This window comes from Cheilinus undulatus, linkage group 12 (genome assembly GCF_018320785.1).
Source record: "Cheilinus undulatus linkage group 12, ASM1832078v1, whole genome shotgun sequence".
Lineage (NCBI taxonomy): Eukaryota > Metazoa > Chordata > Actinopteri > Labriformes > Labridae > Cheilinus > Cheilinus undulatus.
The window spans coordinates 38,152,382-38,170,139 of NC_054876.1; the positions used below are offsets into that span (position 1 = coordinate 38,152,382).

General features: G+C 38.6%; 2 protein-coding genes and 1 non-coding gene across 3 annotated transcripts in view; all 3 read right to left on the minus strand.

Moving 5' to 3' along the window:
• Nucleotides 1-1,311, minus strand: part of pld2 (phospholipase D2) — a 38,905-nt gene extending 37,594 nt beyond the window's left edge. The window contains exon 1 of the mRNA XM_041800989.1: nucleotides 1,137-1,311. The gene's annotated coding sequence lies outside the window, so the exon portion shown is untranslated. The remainder of the gene's footprint in view (nucleotides 1-1,136) is intronic.
• Nucleotides 1,312-4,477: 3,166 nt separating this feature from the next.
• Nucleotides 4,478-4,549, minus strand: trnah-gug. Its single transcript has one exon. It is a non-coding gene; the product is annotated as a tRNA-His (tRNA).
• Nucleotides 4,550-7,443: 2,894 nt separating this feature from the next.
• Nucleotides 7,444-17,663, minus strand: LOC121518935 (acetylcholine receptor subunit gamma-like). The gene is made up of 12 exons (XM_041801640.1): nucleotides 17,528-17,663; nucleotides 14,806-14,939; nucleotides 13,792-13,836; nucleotides 13,534-13,643; nucleotides 13,245-13,400; nucleotides 13,061-13,161; nucleotides 12,784-12,984; nucleotides 11,394-11,508; nucleotides 11,171-11,285; nucleotides 10,784-10,991; nucleotides 10,023-10,156; nucleotides 7,444-9,943 (listed from the first exon to the last, which is right to left on the minus strand). The coding sequence occupies exons 1-12, from the start codon at nucleotides 17,592-17,594 to the stop codon at nucleotides 9,773-9,775; spliced, it is 1,557 nt and encodes a 518-aa protein (XP_041657574.1). The 5' UTR covers nucleotides 17,595-17,663; the 3' UTR covers nucleotides 7,444-9,772.
• Between the last annotated feature and the right edge of the window lie 95 nt (nucleotides 17,664-17,758).

Consider the following 17,758-nt stretch of genomic DNA (forward strand, 5'->3'; position numbering starts at 1 on the left):
AAACAAACAAACTATGCATCCTTAAGAAACACCTAAAGTCACAGATGGGAACTCTAGCATGGTAGATAACTTCACTCATGGTGCAAGAGTGTCTCACAGCAAAACAACAGCAACAACTGTTTAGGGATGTCATATGGACTCATTCACTCTTCATGTGCTACTGAGTAGTCTGCAGAAGTGGAAATGTACAAGATAATAGTACTCAAGTACAAGTACAGATACTCTACTTAAAAAAATACTTAAGTAAAAATAAAACTAGTGATGTCAAAATGAACTCAAAAAACTGCAAGCACCCTAAAAACTACTCTCAGTAATTTGAGTAGTTCCTTTCCACCCTTGTATTTCTGTTGATCAACACTGTCTTATAGCTGCTGATCTTTTATAATATGCATTGATTCATTAACTCATACTGAGCAGGAAAAGGGCACCAGACTGAGAAACTTCTTTCCTCAGTGTCAGGATGTGCCTATTTGTCATAAATTCCTCAATGACTAAAACAACAGTGCTGAGTCAACGATTGCATGTGCTGCTGCCCATAGGATGTCCCCTGAATGCACAGTGGTCGCTTATAGCCCTATTATTAACGCTTTGTAACTGATTTCACGTGTCACCACACTTTAAGTAACCTGATACTATAGAGAAAGACAGCCAATGTGCTGATAACACTCGAAAATGTGTCAGAAAACGCCTCGTTTAAAGAACTGAGTAAAGTTTTTGTAAGGTACACACCATCTTCCTTAGCAAATCAGAGTATGTATATGTCTCAACATAAACCATTAAGACAACAGTGTCACTGAAGTCGCTGTAACACTTCGGATATTAAGGTTACAAAGTGAGGGCTGGGGAAACTGGTGGCTAAGTTTTGTCGTCTCCACCCATACCCTGGTTTCCTACAACGCCGCATTCCTCCGAGAATCGACACCTAAATTTACGAAACTACGCCACAAATGCCACTTGGCGAAAGTGACCACTGCACTTATACATCAATCACATCGCAATTTTCCTGGTGTTCATCCCTCTGTGGGGGTATATGTGAAATCCGCAGCTGGGCAGTCTTGTGTCAGTCGGCTTTGCTGATTTAGCTCCGACACAGGAGTGAAAATATGCTTCAAAGTTAGGCCTAAAAATGTACTTACTCTCCGTTTACACGCCAAGCCGGCTCAGCACCCACAGCTACTCCACACTAGGCACAAAAAAGGTCAAATTCATTCAGGCTTTAGAGTAGTGTTTCATCATATTCCAGGCAGTGTGGTTTCTTAGAGGAGAGTTCATTAGTATTCCCCGTAGGTGATGCACACTTTAGTCCCTCCCATTTGGTGTCCAGTGGGACAGAGTATGGAGGAAAAACGACAAGCTTATATCTTGAAATGTACCAGCTTTGTCACAGAAGGACTGGTATGATTAGCACAGTTTATTTTCCTTCAGAAAACTTTATCTAATTTAAATAAAAAGGCGTGGTATATTACAAAATGAACCAGCATGCTTTACTATTTTTTGTTGCCGAGAAAGCAGAAAAAAGCCGGAAGTGATTGACTGTTCTTTTACTGAGCGGTTTACTCTGCTCTGAGACGAAACATTGACCTCAGTGACAAGGCAAGTCCGGACTGGTCCCCATAAGGAACAACACGAACACAGGAATGTAGACGGGTGATGGTGGAGGCGGTCAGTTGTGCTGCTGCGACCAATAACGCGATTCGCGTTTTATACCGCGAGAACTCATGTGAACCTTTTTCAAAATAAATCTTTACAATGTAAAGTCGTCTCGGTCTTTGACCTCCCCCTTTATTTTCTCTTTTTTTCCCCTGGTAATAAGAAAACATACATTTTCAAGGCTGGTTGTGTTTCTACTGTAAATTGCAGTGTTTCAAAGAAGAAATAAATAATCAGTGTGCAGCTTCCATCAACTTTTTGTGAGAGAGGCAGTGGGTCCATAAAGCTAGAGGAATAATGTCCCATCAGGAGCACATCCTGTCCACTTAATTTACTTTAATATCCTCAAGGTGCCCATTTATCACGCCCTGTAGGAGAACAAACCGTTATTCAAAGTCCTTTTGCCTTCAGGCTTTTTGTCTCATGGACTGAATACTTTGTATTATTTTGTTTTCCTTGTCTGATGTTTAATCGCATAGTACAGGGGTAATCAAGTACTTCTCACAAAGGCCAAATTTAATCCTGACAAAGTCTCTCGGCTCTGGACTTCCAAAATAAAGGAAAATTAAATCAATATTTAGTTCTGAATAACAAATTATTTTATTGGTATATGTATTTTCTTTTAAAACGCAGGACATTTTTAGGCATTACCAGTGAGATGTATCCTGATATATAATGCTGTAGACCACAAGCAGACAGGCATGCCAACAGAATTGGCTGGGCTCCTGAAAATTCCTGAGAACGGGCCCTCAACAAATAAGATTTAGCACCAATATGAACTCATGTCTCATGCTTTTCACAACTTCATTGCTTCATTCTGCTGTTTCTGCAAATTTTGGGCCACTTTTAACCCATTTTTTTTGCCACTTTTGGCTATTTTATCACTCTTTAACCCACTTTCCTGCCTTTTCACTACTTTGCCATTGGCTATTTTAACACCATTTTGATACTTTTTGCCATTTTTTTCCTCTTTAACCCAATTTTTTTGCCATTCTTTAACTTCTTTAAACCACTTTTCTTGCCTGTCTTATCCCTCCTTTATCCTTTTTGCCACTTTTCATCAATTTTTGCCACTTTTCATTCCTTTTCTTTTTCACCATTTTTGACACTTTTAACCCATTTTTGATATACCTTTTCCCCTTTTTTTCTTTTATGGTAATGGTTTGCCACATTTTAACCTCTTTTCGCCACTTTTCCTGCATGTTTTGTCCCTTTGTGCCACTCCACGACCCATTTGGACGCTTATTGCCCATTTTCGCCACTCTGTAACCCCTTTTCATCACTTTATTTGGCTATTTTATCCAGTTTTAACACATTTTTTATATTTATTTATAATGGCTGACAAGTGAATTTCTGTAAAACAGATAAAATGTGAAGTCATTCTTAAACTTTTTGTATATTAATTGCTTCGGGGTGGATTTAACAGCTGCAGACATTTAAAGCCATGATACTCTTAAAACCACAACATTTTCTTTTCCTGCTTTTCTGAATTTAATGACCTTCTAGGGGCCATAAAGGAAGCTTTGGGGGGCCTGATTTGGCCCCCGGACCACCAGTTGATGATCAGTGACATAGTAGTTTAAACTTTGTTCTTCTGTTGGTGGCTCTTACATACATTCTCTTAATGTAGACTAACAGTGTAACCTGCTTTGCACCTTCATATATCTTATTTATTCCCTTTTATCTGCTGTTGTGATTAAATGTGTGTTTAATCTTTGACTAACCCTGGGTGTGTCATCCCTAGGGGGGCCACAGGAAGGGGTGAATGTGCCAATGAGCGTGCCTGCCAATGCACTGACTACTTTGTTTTTTTACTAGCTATTGTTTTTAAATGTATGCATGTCTGGGTATTCTGAAAAAGCAGAATTTGGCTATAATAAATAAAGTTGTTTAAATCTGAAGTGCACACCTACTTTTAATTGTTAAACAGCAAACAGTCACAGTGAGTAATAGCCTACATGCAATATGATTTTTAACTGAAATCAGTAAAAACATAAAATGCACAATAACTTCTGATACAAACACAGTTTCATATTGAGCAGATGTAAACAAAATACATAGTCAGAGCTTTTGTCACTTTTTGTCATTTTTCTTGTGCTGCAGGTTAATGACACAATCAAAAAAAAAAACATTTTTTCTCGTTTATCTGCACTCAGTACTCCATAACGAAAAAATGAAAACTGTATTTTAGAAATTTTGCAAATGTATTTAGAACCCTGATATGCTTTGTCAGCTATGAAGACTTCTATACAGAGGTGTGTGCACTTCCGTACTATGTCCAATCAATTTGATTTACCACAGGTGGACCCCAGACAAGGTGTAGAAACATCCTGACAAAGATCAAGAACAATGGAAAGAACCTGAGCTAAATTTAAAGGGTTTTTGAAAAGGCTCTGAATTCTTGTGTCAGTGTAATATTTCAGTTTTTTTAAAAATTTCTATTAACTTTGCAAAAAAATCTGAAATTCCGTTTTCACTTTGACATGATGTAATATACATTAATGATAATAAAAAAAAATATTTTATTCTTTAGCATTATGCTGCAACATAGCAAAATTAGCATAAATATGAAGAAAGAAATGAATACATGTAAAAATAAAAGCAATAAAATAATATCCAACTGTTGTTTGGGGACATAATTAGTGTACACAAAAAAACATTCACGAAGGTTGAAGAGAGCGTTTAAATTTAAGGTAAGATATGATGAATCTTCATTTATCCAAAAGGACTGTGTTTCATAAAGTGTTAAGTAGATAGGAGATGGAGTTGTTCTTAAAAAAAAAATGTCCAAGAGCCATCGCATAAAAGAAAATGAGCTCACCACTCTTGCCGTGACCCGGATTCGAACCGGGGTTGCTGCGGCCACAACGCAGAGTACTAACCACTATACGATCACGGCCGCCTGCTTGTCTGGGAAACCATCTTCTCCTCACTGAATATTTTTCGGTTTAGCCTTTTGTGACTGAGAGGGGGTTTTCTACACGAGGAGGGACAAAAGGCAGTCTAGCTCCATGCATGGTTTAACCAGCATCGCTTGGTTTGTGCTTCCAGGACAAATTGTGTTTTGAGAGAATGAGGTACAGTGGAGGTTTCCTCATCGCGGTGTGTGGGAAAGAGCGAAGGGTTCATGGGCTTTTCAGAACTGGCAACGTAACTTTCAGCGGGCCCCTTCCAGCGTCAGAGAAGAAATACCAGGAGACGAACAGCTGATTTACAGGCTATAACGAGCAACGAGCGGGCCAGGAGTCGAAGATGGGTCTGGATTGCCGAGAGGACCAGACTCACCTCTGACAAGTGAAGAGGGGTGTGGATTGACTTCATATAAACAAGACCAAAAAAAAAATAAATAAATAAATAAAATGCAAGGGTTACAGTTACAATAAAAACACATTTAAAGTAGTATAAATGCCTACATTGAGTCGTAAATAAATTTAGTTTAGAAAAAAAGAGTTTATAATCATCCAGAGGTGGAAAGAATACAAGACAATAGTTCTCAAGAAAAAGTACAGTTTCTTCATTAAAAATGTACTCAATTAGAAGGGAAATTACTGGCCAATAGATCTACTCAAGTTAAAGTAAAACAGTATTTCATCTAAAATTTACTTAAAGTACTAAGTAACAACCAGTAGCTGTATATTGAAATATGATTTTATCACTGGCCATAAAAACATGAGAATATGAATTTCCAATCAGGATGTTTCTTAACACCTTCTTAATATAGTTTAATCAGGGTAACTAATTATATTTACTCATATTACTGTAATTAAGTAGCTCTTATGAGTACTTACTACAATCTCTACTTTTCTTAAGTATATTTTGCGAGGGTATTACACTTCATTGCAGTTTAAGTGCATAAAGTCCTGAGTAAAAAAATAAACACTAAAATGCCAAACAAGGAGGTCCAAGCTTTCTGCCAACAACAAAAAACTGGCCAGTTGTTTGCTTTGTGCAACCCATGATGGTCAGTATTGATTAGAAGAGAATGATCATACTTTTCTCCCCAAAACAGCTGTTGTATTTTACTTTAAGTAAAGTCACACCTTATAATGAACAACCAAGTAGCTGCTTAGTACTCAAAACTTAGAGTAAACTTTAAATTACTTTCTTTTTACTAGAGTGGATTTTCCACCTGTGAGTGTAATGCTACATCTGTTTTGGGGATGTGATAGTGAATCATTCTCTCTCTTTGTGCTGCTGAAAGTAAAATGTAGTCAAAGCCAGACAACAGGCCAGTTTCATTATGTCGACTGAAAGCTAAATTATCACATTACCTTATTCTCCATTTATAGGTTACCCTCCATGAAATTATTATAGGGTGTCCATATTTGGTCATATATATCCAGCTTTTTCCTCATTTTGTAAAACAAGTAATCAAGTGGGACATAACATGACAGTTCTGTCTTCTGTTGTGACATTGTTGAGGATGCTTCCAAATTTCCAACAAAACATTTTTAGTGGCTAAAAAGGCAAGATTACTGAATTTCTTTTGACAACAACCTGCAATTGACGCTCCTAAGTAGACAGAGTAGTGTAAAGGGAGTTAAATTGATTTTCAAGATCATTAAGAGAACATATTTCCTCCCAAAAGGGATAAGTTTACAGCAAGACTATAATATGAATGTAAGTCCCCTTCTGCCTTTTATACCCCCAGCAAAGGTTGCTAATTTTAGAGTTAGTGAATTAAAAAAAAAAAAAAAAGTTTGATCTTTGATCACAAAAGTACAGCCATTTATTAGACTAAGGTCCAACATTATTGCCAGTATATATATATATATATAGGTATATTACTGGATCAGACTTACTGTAGTGGACTTTTCCCTCAGGTCCTTTGTTTTTGGTAATGTCTCAAATTGCTGCTTACTATCTGATCAATAATCTCCTTCCTACATATAAAGCTCAAAAGGTAGGCTCTGACCATAGTTCCCCTCTCAAGCTATCTAACATTATTTCCTTATATAGCAGTTCTTTCTGCTGTGGTTTTATCCTCTTCCTCTTAATGACCTTGTTCATCTGTAACCTCACACATTTGCTAGATAAAGTGTGTCATGGGTTACTGACTTGTTTCTCATATAAAAGTCTGACAGGTTGTAAAATTTATCATTAAGCACAGAATGGATTTATGCTTTTACAAACAACTGAACAGGATGGTGAGAGTTTGAGCCCCAGCGTTTATGGTCCTTTGAGCCAAAAGAATATATATGTACCTAACTGCAGTACACTTTCACACCACATGGGGCTGCTAAACTCCACTTTGAGAGATTTTAATGACATAATCCTGTATTTTGTTTCAATTAAAACTGCTTCTGCTGCAAACATAAATTTTAAAAATAAAAAATGAATTTTGTTTTTTTTTCCCCATAAATATCTTACATAGCACTTCTTATATCATTTTTTTCTGAAATTGCCTTTAAACTCAAACGTACATAAAAACACCCCTGCCTTAAAAGAGAACAATAATGGACTTTAAAAGTTAAACATCTGGCTGAGAAAACAAAATGGATAGAAAACTTGCATTTATGACAGCATTATGATAACTTTCATTTATTTAATGTTTCTGAAAAATTCTGTCATCAATTTAAATATTTGCGGAGTTTATATGTACACGTCCAGATAAATGAACTTAAGTATCCTGGAAAAAGTAGAAACTAATCAATATCAGGACACACAGAGAGATTATATTAAGCAAAATAGTTGCTGTGACTGCTAATAAAAATAAGCCACTCGTGTAAATAATGTCTTCAAATAGTCTTGACACATAAAGCACAGTGTTTATTTTCAAAAATGGCACAATTATTTGGGATAACAAGAGTCAGCTAGCACTGACAGAAAGCTTTAATAAATAAGTATAAGAGTAAGAACAAGGCCTCAATTCAGAGTTTTCCATCTCATGTTACATGCACAGTTTCCTCACGTAAGACATAATAAATGCAGGAAAACATCCCCACTCGTTAGCAGAAATGTGACACTTGTATGTTTATTAGTCCACAAAATATAGGACACTCGAGTACATTGCAAAAATCATTAAGGCTGTCTTTATATCTTTTAATTCACCTCCATACAGAGCTTGTGATAACATACATGTAACGTAATGGCACTGTAGTTTTCAAAAGTTGTTCTGCTAGATCAAAAATTAGCCCTCTTACCTGATGTCTTCATAAGCTCATTGACATTTATTGCTCTTTAATGCAGAACATGGGAAATATTTGTACACAGTATGATATTAAAAAAAAAGATAAACACGTTGTAAGGGTTGGTTGGTGGTTTCAGGTGGAGAGGCTAGCAGCATTAGCAGAAGCTCCAGAATAGCAGGTTAGCTCAGACAAGCAAGAGGACAGTATGGGGATTTCCACACGGTGCTTTATTCTGCAGCTGAAAACAGACCATACAATGCCAGGTCTCTACGGCGCTATATAAGGACTACTCATACATGAGAAGTAAAATATAGACATAACCTTTACCAACTCATCACGTAGTTTTGGGAGTCCTCTTCACTGTTGTGCATACATGCAAGAGCGGCAGAGAGAGAGAGAGCCACACACTAGCTACCTTCTGGTTCATAGAACATAAACATAGCGAGGGCTCCGCCATGTGGCATAATTAGGTACTACAATGGAATTCTGACTTACAACGTTTTGAAAAAACTGCTTTTATCATGACCAGGGTTCCCCAAAGAATGCTTCTGCAGCTGGGATAGAGAGGGCCATCCTGACCTGTTTCTCTCTGTATGATTAATTTTTACCTCTGCTCTTTAAACAGTGTCTTTCAACAGTACATTATATAAAGATGCACAAACAACAACACTCTTCTTGTGAAAATTTTTACTCAGTATTCTGTAGTCATCGGTGGTGAGCTGCATGTGTGAAGGCATTTTATCGCAGGAGAACAGAATGATATTGTCAGCAAGAAACTGAAGGAAAATGTTGAAGCAACAGCATTTGAACCCCTTTTTTAACATTAGAGATCACACAAATGATGCATTTAAGGTGGGATATACAAGTGGATGTCTCTCTCAAGTGCAGATGGTAAATATATAAAAATTTACAAAAACAAACAAACAAACAAACAAACAAAAAAATCATAAAATAGACTTGATTGGCTTTAAATATACCTGGATCACCCACTGGATTATAGTGTGTTGGAAACATTGAAGACATAATTCGCTAAGACTTAGATGGATATCTTAGATATCAAGGATATCTTATATATATCAAGTTTAAATACCCGTTTTTTCCAACAGCATTTTTAGTGTAATGCAAGTTGACTTTCTTTGAAGCATTTTATATGCTAAGTATGTACTGTAGGTAACCTGGACAAGCTCTCAAGAGAAAGCCATCTGCAGGCAAAGTCAGTGCCCTGTTTGTTATTTGATATCCATTCCCATTAGTGCCCGTGTCAAGATGTGAATATGTAATACATTATTATCCTATTCTCATGCATTCTCAGTGGTGCCTGATGGTTACAATATGCTACCTAATCCACAACAAGCATTCACATTATTTAAATTAAATAGTTTGAAAGGTGAGTGATATTTGATTAGCGTCTTTATGTAAAATACAGCTGATGAATACTGTCAGAAACAGACAGAAAATAAAGACATGGAATATGGAGCCGGATGACCCCCTCTGCTACTCAGATGTAATATCATTCTGAGGGAAACATGGGAATTCTCCCACAAAGTGGTATAACAGTCATGATCTTAATATCATAATAATCATGATTATGAATTTTTTTTCTATAATTGAGCAGCCCATCTCCCAATTGTTTTTGGCATGCAGCTTTCCAGGTATTAAAAGCACAGTACCCTCTGATGTTTTAACAAAACTGAAGAATGAAGAGAATCAGTTTTTTATATCAAACAAGAAACTTGGCGACTTACATGTTTATGTCCATGTCAGATGTATGGTGATTTGTCAGATTTGCTTTAAGTTGCAGGAATCTGAGGTTAAACTGAAAAAGACTCAAAATACTGAAGTATGAAAACATTTGAGTCCTGAAATCTAAGCTTTGTATCTGTACCTGGGGCACTTTAGCTCTTAAAGAGGGTATGACGTACAGAGACTCTAGGAAAGGTTCAAAAGATTATGGTGTTTTTTTTAAATATTCAATAGATTATGGTGTTTTTTTAATCATCTGAGACATATTTTTTGTCCTCCCCAGGAAATGGAAATTCAGGCACCTGGTTGAAGTGTCCTGTAAAGAAGATCCACACTGTGCCAAAGATGAAGAGAAGGATGGCAGCCCAGAAGCACACCTTGTCGATCATCTTCCCAATCAGTACCCAGCTTTCAATTTCCTTCATTAAAGACAGTGAGTAGAGATTAGATAACTAAGATGGCAGTTTAACTCACAGAAGAAGATGAAGTATCACTCACAGATCCAGTGTCATTTTGTTGTCGTTTACTCTCAGCAATAAAGTTGCAGGCATCCACACATTGCTTGATCTCAGGTGCAGCTTGAGCCAAACTCTTGTAGAGGTTGGTGGTGCTGCTGACATCTATGCTGTCCACTAGGGGGAGCAAGACATTGATAATTAGACCACAACATGCAACAGCAATACCTGTGTTAACCACGGGTGTCTTTGACAGTGAGAAAATATTAAAATGTCATTTAAAAACAGGTTTTTTTTCACATACCAAGAGATTGTCTTATATGAAGGCTATGAGGAACAGGATGCATAAATAAGGCCTGCATCATGATGTTTTAGCAGAAGCATTAAGCATGTACAACCCGAAGAAGTTGGGCACTGTGTGAAATGTAAATAAAAACAGAAATAATGATTTGAAATCTCATAGACCCAAATTTTATTCACAATAGACGTAAGCAGCATATCAGATGTTGAAACAACTTTTTACCGTTTAATGAAAAATATGACCTCATTTTGATTTTGATGGCAGCAACAGAGCTCAGAAAAGTAGGGACGGGGCAACAAAAGACTGGTGTGGACAAGCCATTGCATTCTGTTTTTATTTACAAACTTTTCTGGAATTAATTATCACAGAAGGATTGTTACTCCAATCAAACTTGTTACTTCACTTGATAGACTAAGGCAAAAATATTTTTGTGTTTGTGAATCAATGTGGCTCTCAAAAGCAGGTCAGATTTTGGGGCTTTGTTTTAGAGACAGACCTCTTACCAATTGATTTCTTGCAACCGTGCCTCTTTCTTTGTCTTTCAAATATCATTTCGCTGCGCGGGGTTTTCAGAACATATTCCTCTGCTCTCTGCATGAGGCCGAAGGAGCTTCGCCGCCGTTCCCTCACGCCATTCATCTCTGTTGTTTCAGCGCTGTCATCCACAAGTGGTGACATGCCTAGAAAATTTGGCACCATCTCAAGGAACATCTGCAGGAAACAGTTAGGATTACTCTAGTTAGTTTGAGTAAAATATCCTTTGAATGGACTAAATCAACTTAGTTGTACAGGATGATGTGTGTATGTGTGCATGCTTATGCTTATTTCCACATAGATATGCACACACACACGTGCATTTGTATTATTGTGAGCAGAGATACTTGACTTACATGCTTGACAGACTGGGACATGGTATGGGTGCTGGGGCTTCGCAAAGAAAAGTTTAGCACCACAATTTGATTAGTGGCAATGAGAGTTGTGACACACATAACAAAGATGAGATACCTGAGAAGACATTAGAGAAAGTCTGGGTTAGAAAGGAGACTCGATCTGTTGGGATTCAAAAATAAACCAGCTCCAGCAGATGTCATCAGAAATCACACTCTGACTCACTTTCCAATGAGAGGAACAGACAGAGATGTCTCAGGGACCTTCTGAGCAATAAGAAAGAGGAAGACAGTCTGAGCCAGCAAGACCGAGATGGCTGTGGTCAGCTTTTGTCCCCCGGCTGTGAAGGGGACAGCAGAGATTTTGACCACTCTTACATACCAAAATTTAAGGCTGAACAATCAATCAGAATTTAGATTGAACTGCAGTATGTCCTACTAAAATTTTCAAATTGCAGGATTGTTTCTCAAACATCATCGTTCTGAAGCCATAAAACAACATGTTGAAGACCAACCATTTTCACTCTTGGCTCCTCAGAAATAAAGCTTATTACATTAGTAGCACATTCTCCATAGGAGGCAGTTTGCACCACACTGAGGCCTGACATAGTGATAGGGTCTGCAAGTAGGCTGTTGCTTTGTTTTCTGAGGAAGATTTTGTGGAGGAAGTATATGAAAGCAAAAGGCTAAGATATGGCAGATTTATGGGCAGAAGCTGAAGAATGGAAAGCTTGGATTTGTGTGGTAGAAGTGGGGTGCAGGAAGTTTATAGCAAGGTCAGCAGTTTCACTAATAACAGGGCTGGGAGTGCAGGAACAGTTTGCAAAAGACATTTGAGATGATGTCAGATGAAGCAGTTCAGACAGGTCAGTTAACTGGGTGAGGAAGAATAAAGCGAAACTGAGAGGCAAAATAAAAGTTGTAGAAAACCCCTCAACTCCTCTGTTCTCCTCATTTCCTACACTCTGATCCCCTCTTGCTTTTCACTTATGAGAATAAGGAAGAAGTTTAAAAAAACATTCAACAAGCCATTTTTTAAATGTCTTTCTTTAAATTTAGGCTACTAGGTAAAAAACTGGGAATAACACAAAACCGAAAGCAGAACTGTTTTTTTCTGAAAGTTTCACTCTTAGACTACAACATTTTGATAACTGCCATGCATGCAGCTTTTACAAAAAGAACAAAAAGAGGCATCTTACTGGCCTGTTACAAGGCTGGCAGTATACATGCCAGGCTAGTAATAGGCAGTGCTTCTAATGAAGCAAAACATGCATGCTTACATGCATTTTCTTTCACAGAGAGGTGAAACAGATAACAAAGGTGGAAGAACGCTAAATGGCTTCTGCATGAAAGTCTGTGTGGATGGACAGTTAGATGCCATTTCAAAAGACCCTAAACTGCAAAGTGAATAAATTTAAAGCAAGTGAAGACCAAGAGAGAGAACTCTGGGGTCTGCCATTGTTGTTGTAGTCCACCTAATTGCGCATGACAGTTGACATGGCCACAGAAACAGCACTGGTTTCAATGAAGTGCGCTAAGAACTCAAAATGCCTTTGTCATGTTAAAAAAAAAACTCCAAATTGCAACAAAAGGTTACTGTCTTTGGGTTTACAGACCTTGTGCAGGTAGGAAGTAGGCCAGTACAACCAGTGAGGAGATGAGGGAGCAGGGCAGGATGATATTGATGATGTAGAAAAGGGGCTTCCTTTGGATGATTATGTTGAATAAGATCTCCTGATACTCGAGGTCTTCTGGTGAATACTGTGGGTTGATCATCTTCCGGGCTGGGCGATGGACAATGGTCCACTCTCCATTTTCTGAGGTGTGAGAAATAAGATGATCCAGTGAAATTCTGTGTGTTTTAAATAAAAGGATAATGAAGATTTCTTGTACCTGTGAAAGCCTCAGGGTCGATGTCCACCCACTCTATAGTTTCGCCTGTTTCTCCAGTGGCTAAGATCAGGTCCACTTCTTTGGCGCTGTATGTCTGGGATCTAGGAGTTGATGCAGTCAGACTGAGTAATACAGAAAAAAAGCAATAATTCAAATGTTACTTTTTAGGGACAGGTTCCCACACCTGAATGCTAGTGTGCAGTTCTGGAAATCAAATGGGAAGAAGGTAATCTCAATGGCACAAGTGCTGCGGTAGATCGCAGGAGGCAGCCATTCTATCTCACCAGCATTGTTAATCAACACATTGGCATAGTAGGCAACGTCAAACTTGCCATCAATGCTGCAGAGATTTAAGATAGAAAACAAAATCAGTTGGCACAAGGGTTCATACCAGAAAAACAAAACAACACAAAATTTGTAGGATGGTACTGCATGCTGGGATAGCTGCAGGACATCATCTGTCCGTGCCTTACTTGTTTTCAAGGACAACGTCAGGGAGCCAAACAGTGTTATATGGGACACGAATTTTTTTTATGCCGTAGTAATCAGATACATTCCAGGAGAGACGATGATCAGTCCATTGCTGTAGATGATATTCAAGAGAGATGTCAACTAAACACAACAGTGACCTGATGACTTAGTGACTAAGACTTATGAAACATTGAGTCTTCTACAAAAAAACAACAAATAAAGAAAAAAAAACAACATGTATAAGGGGAGGAAAAACTCACAAGCCCAAGCCACACATTGGTCGTGAGAGTCTCTTCTTTTTCACTCTGTGGTAGAATAAAGAAATAGAATGATTATTAGAGCTGAAAGTGTTGGTTTTGCAGCGTGATATTTACGCCAAGTTAACATGTTTTTGGTGCTCATGTCTGAAGCTCTGACCGAAATGGAAGAAGGCTATTTTATCTCTGGAGCTGATAGTGGATTATGGCCATGCTCCTTTCTAAGGACGTCGTTTTCACACCTTACCTGTTTGCTCAGTTAAAACAAAGCTGTTATTCAAACCTCAGTAAAGACTAAAGAAATACACTGAGACTGCTTGTTAAGATGCAGCTTGTCTACCTTTTTTCTCCTGACCCTGGTGTGGTTTCTTTGTTGTAAGACCATGGAGCAAACTTAATCTGATGTACATGCAGGAAGCAGTTTTCTGGATTAAACATATACATTTTGCAAGCTAACATCTGCAGTTAAGAAACAGCCACTAGTGGTCCTCTCTGTAAATCATTGCTAAGCATAAGATTAACAACAGACCAGAGGCGTAACTGACGGATGTTCAGGAATAATTCTGGTGGATGAGTAATATCATAGTTCAGGAGGATCATTGTGCATCTTCTCCTGAACTTTCTTGATAAGTGCCTTTCCTGTTGCATTTGTTTTACATACTGTATAATTTGCCAGCAGTGATAGATGCAAATATTACAGAAACCAATGACCACAGGGCCACATCAATCTGTTGTTGTCCATCCATTGATATTGGAAGTTGGCTTTTGGAGCCACCTCAGTCATGGCATGAGTCAACTAGTCTTTGTTTACTTTCAATATTGTCCTCATACATCAAAAATTCAGTCTGTTTTAAAGTCCCATCAAACATTTCAGTTTGTTTTACAGTCCCCGTGTGAGTACAGACCAAACCTGAGGTTATAATGCAATAATTTAACAAACTGGTTCATGATTTAGGCCAGAGCAAACAAACTATAGGTGTGAGGGTGCCCTAAGACTCATACATATTTGCTTCTCACCAAGGAGATCAGGTTAGTGAGGGTCAGCTTGATCTGAATCTCTACTTTGTCTTCAGGATTAACCGCAGGTCGGGTTTTGTTGTCATAGTTTTTGAACAAGTCTTCCATCAGATGTAATTCCTCATTACAACACACTGCATTAAAGAACAGAAGAGACAAAGCGAGGGTTAACATACAAATCTGCTGAAATTGCATCTCATTGTCAGAATCAGTTTTCCCTATAATACTTACCTCTCCACCATGAGAAAACACTAAACAAGGCTCTGCCAGCCCCTGGTTGCTAATAATAAAAATAAGAAATGCATTGTTCCAGACCAGACAACTACCTAGTAAGCCCAAAGGGTCAAGTATTTGAATAAAGCGAATAAACGCTGGAGGATTTGTTCCCCTTTTGATGTGTATTGGTGCACCAGTGGTTTGATTAAATAACATGAGATGTTGCTGTAGGACATAAGAGACTTGATAGCAGTTTTGATGAGCTCAAATGCCATGGATTTTCTTGTTTAAAAATTAATGTAGAACTGGGTCCTTACAGAGCCAGGCTTTGATATCCATCCATAGATAGATAACTAACTAACTAACTAGATAGATAACTAACTCTCTCTGTTTGAATTGCTTTTTAATTCACATTGATCCATTGCATGGATATATTTCACATTCATCTGGGAAATCTCCCATAGAGAGTGTTTAGGAAGGGCAGGACTTTTTTAAAACATTTTGAGAAGGTGATTGGACTAATGTTCAGTCTGTCGCATTCATGATGGGCCAATCAGGGCGACAGGACGATATGGGGTAAGCATGTGTTGCTGACACCAGCACAAACTGGCCTGGTGGTGAAAGCCAGTCATGGCAGGCCTCCTGGCAGCCTGCAGTCTGTTCCAGATTGTCTGTGCAGAGAGCCGTCGGCCATATTGTCCTGCAAACCTTGACTGCAAATCTGTAGAAGACAGCCTATGGTTCCTAAGTGCTGACAGGGAGAAGAAACAGTATTCTTGGGGTGTAATCTTCTTGGAATGCCCACTTTGCAGCCTGTTTTTAACATCCCCTGTTATATTGAACTTGGGCTTCAGTTTGGAAATGGTACTAGAGCTCACTCCAAATAATGCCGCACCGTGGTATTGTGAAACACCAGCTTGAAGTTGCCCTATGGGCCCCGCACAGGTCAGTCAAATGTGGTATGCCAATTCTTAGACCAGACACCTACTGACCACTGTAGCAGGGCCCATGTTCACAGGTGCTGATGATCAGATGCCAGTCAGGCACCTAAGTGTCACCTGAGGGTACCAGAAGCTAAAAAAAAACAGGAGTCATCAGCAAAATAAGCTGTTTGGCATTGGCAGAGAAGATCTGGCATATTTTTCATGGACACAACCTATAGACTCGGCTGTGCTGCTCATCCCACAAATCATGATCCTTGTAAATTTGGCACCACTTTAAAGGGAAATAAAAAGGCTTTCCAACAGTGTAAGTTTTATTGCCTAGAAACATTGTTACAACAGAGAAATAATCTACCAAACATAAATGTCCTTACTTTTTGTACTAGGTTATATTTGTTAATGATACGCCTAATCTAGAACATTGCCTGCATTTTGAAATATGTTGATAAATACTCAATATGTTTGACTAGTGGTACTGAAATTTGGTGGGCGTATCTCTTGCCAAGACTCAAGACACAAAAAAAGAGCAAAAAAACCCCCACTCTCCTTAAAAGGCAGGCAGGGCACGCAGATGGTTGCATAGTTTAAGGCGTGTACCAAGGCCCTTTACTGCATGTCTCTCCCCACTCTCTTCCCTGTTTCTTAGTCTATCCACTGTCCTCTCTGTCTAATAAAGGCACTAAAAGGCCCAAAGCTAAAACTTAAAAAAAAAAAAAAAAAAAAAGCAGGCAAAGGTTATTTCAGACCCCCTTTTCTGACCCCTTTTCCTGCCAGCCATCACTATCCTATTGCCACTGTCACTGTCACTGTCCAGTTTACACAGCAGCAGGGGAACTCTAAACCCAGGCTTAAAGTCACTCTCAGGTCATCTGTGATGATCATACATATTATCTGTTAGCAAAAAGGTGATTTTTCTCTCATAGGACAATTACTGTAGTCATTGGTAGGGCTGAAATTGACAAATATTTTGCTAATTGACTAGTCGCCAATTGGTCAGATGCATTTTTGCACAATTACCTAATGACCATTATTAAATTCCAGCTTTGTTTTTGTCTTGGCTTTACACATAAACAATGATACCACAAGCTGGACGATGTATAACCTGATTTATAGTTGCATATAAGAAGCAGTCTATTGTTTTCAGGCAGGGACCCATGGCCTCAGACTTGGAGATGCTGACACTCATGCAAGATGGAGTCTTGTCCCTGCTTGCAACCTTTCACAGAGGGATTTAAATTTGTAATCTCTGCCACCTCTAAACAGTGCAGATCCCACCCTGGCTGTGGGACAGTGGAGCAGCTTTTAACCCTTACAGGACTTCTTAAGGGAGCATCATCCATCTGTGTGTTTTGTGAACTTGGAGAAGGGTTAATTGTGTCCCTCCCTATGTGGAGGAATGCTGGAGTACTGGGGCTGTTGCTGTTCCTTAATATAACAGTCCTTGTACCATTTTAAAAGTATCAATTTAGCACCAACATCTTAAAAAAATGCAAACGATACCAAACCGTACACCAAAGAACATTCAAGGAAGGCAACCAGCCAGCCAATATGCAAATGACACTTACCCTGAACAACCAAAACCCCGAGAATAGTTGCAGCGCCAAAGAATATCAAGAGATTGCGTGCTCCCATCGTATTCCAAGACCTTCTCTTTGCCTGGCACCGGACTGTGTATAAAAATTAAGTTTGAGCGAGTAAAAGTAAAGGCAGAGAGGAAGAGCCCATAAACCCACACCACCCAACACCGTGACTGTCGCCCACCCTGGCTGTCGCTGTTTACGGCTCCGATTACACAG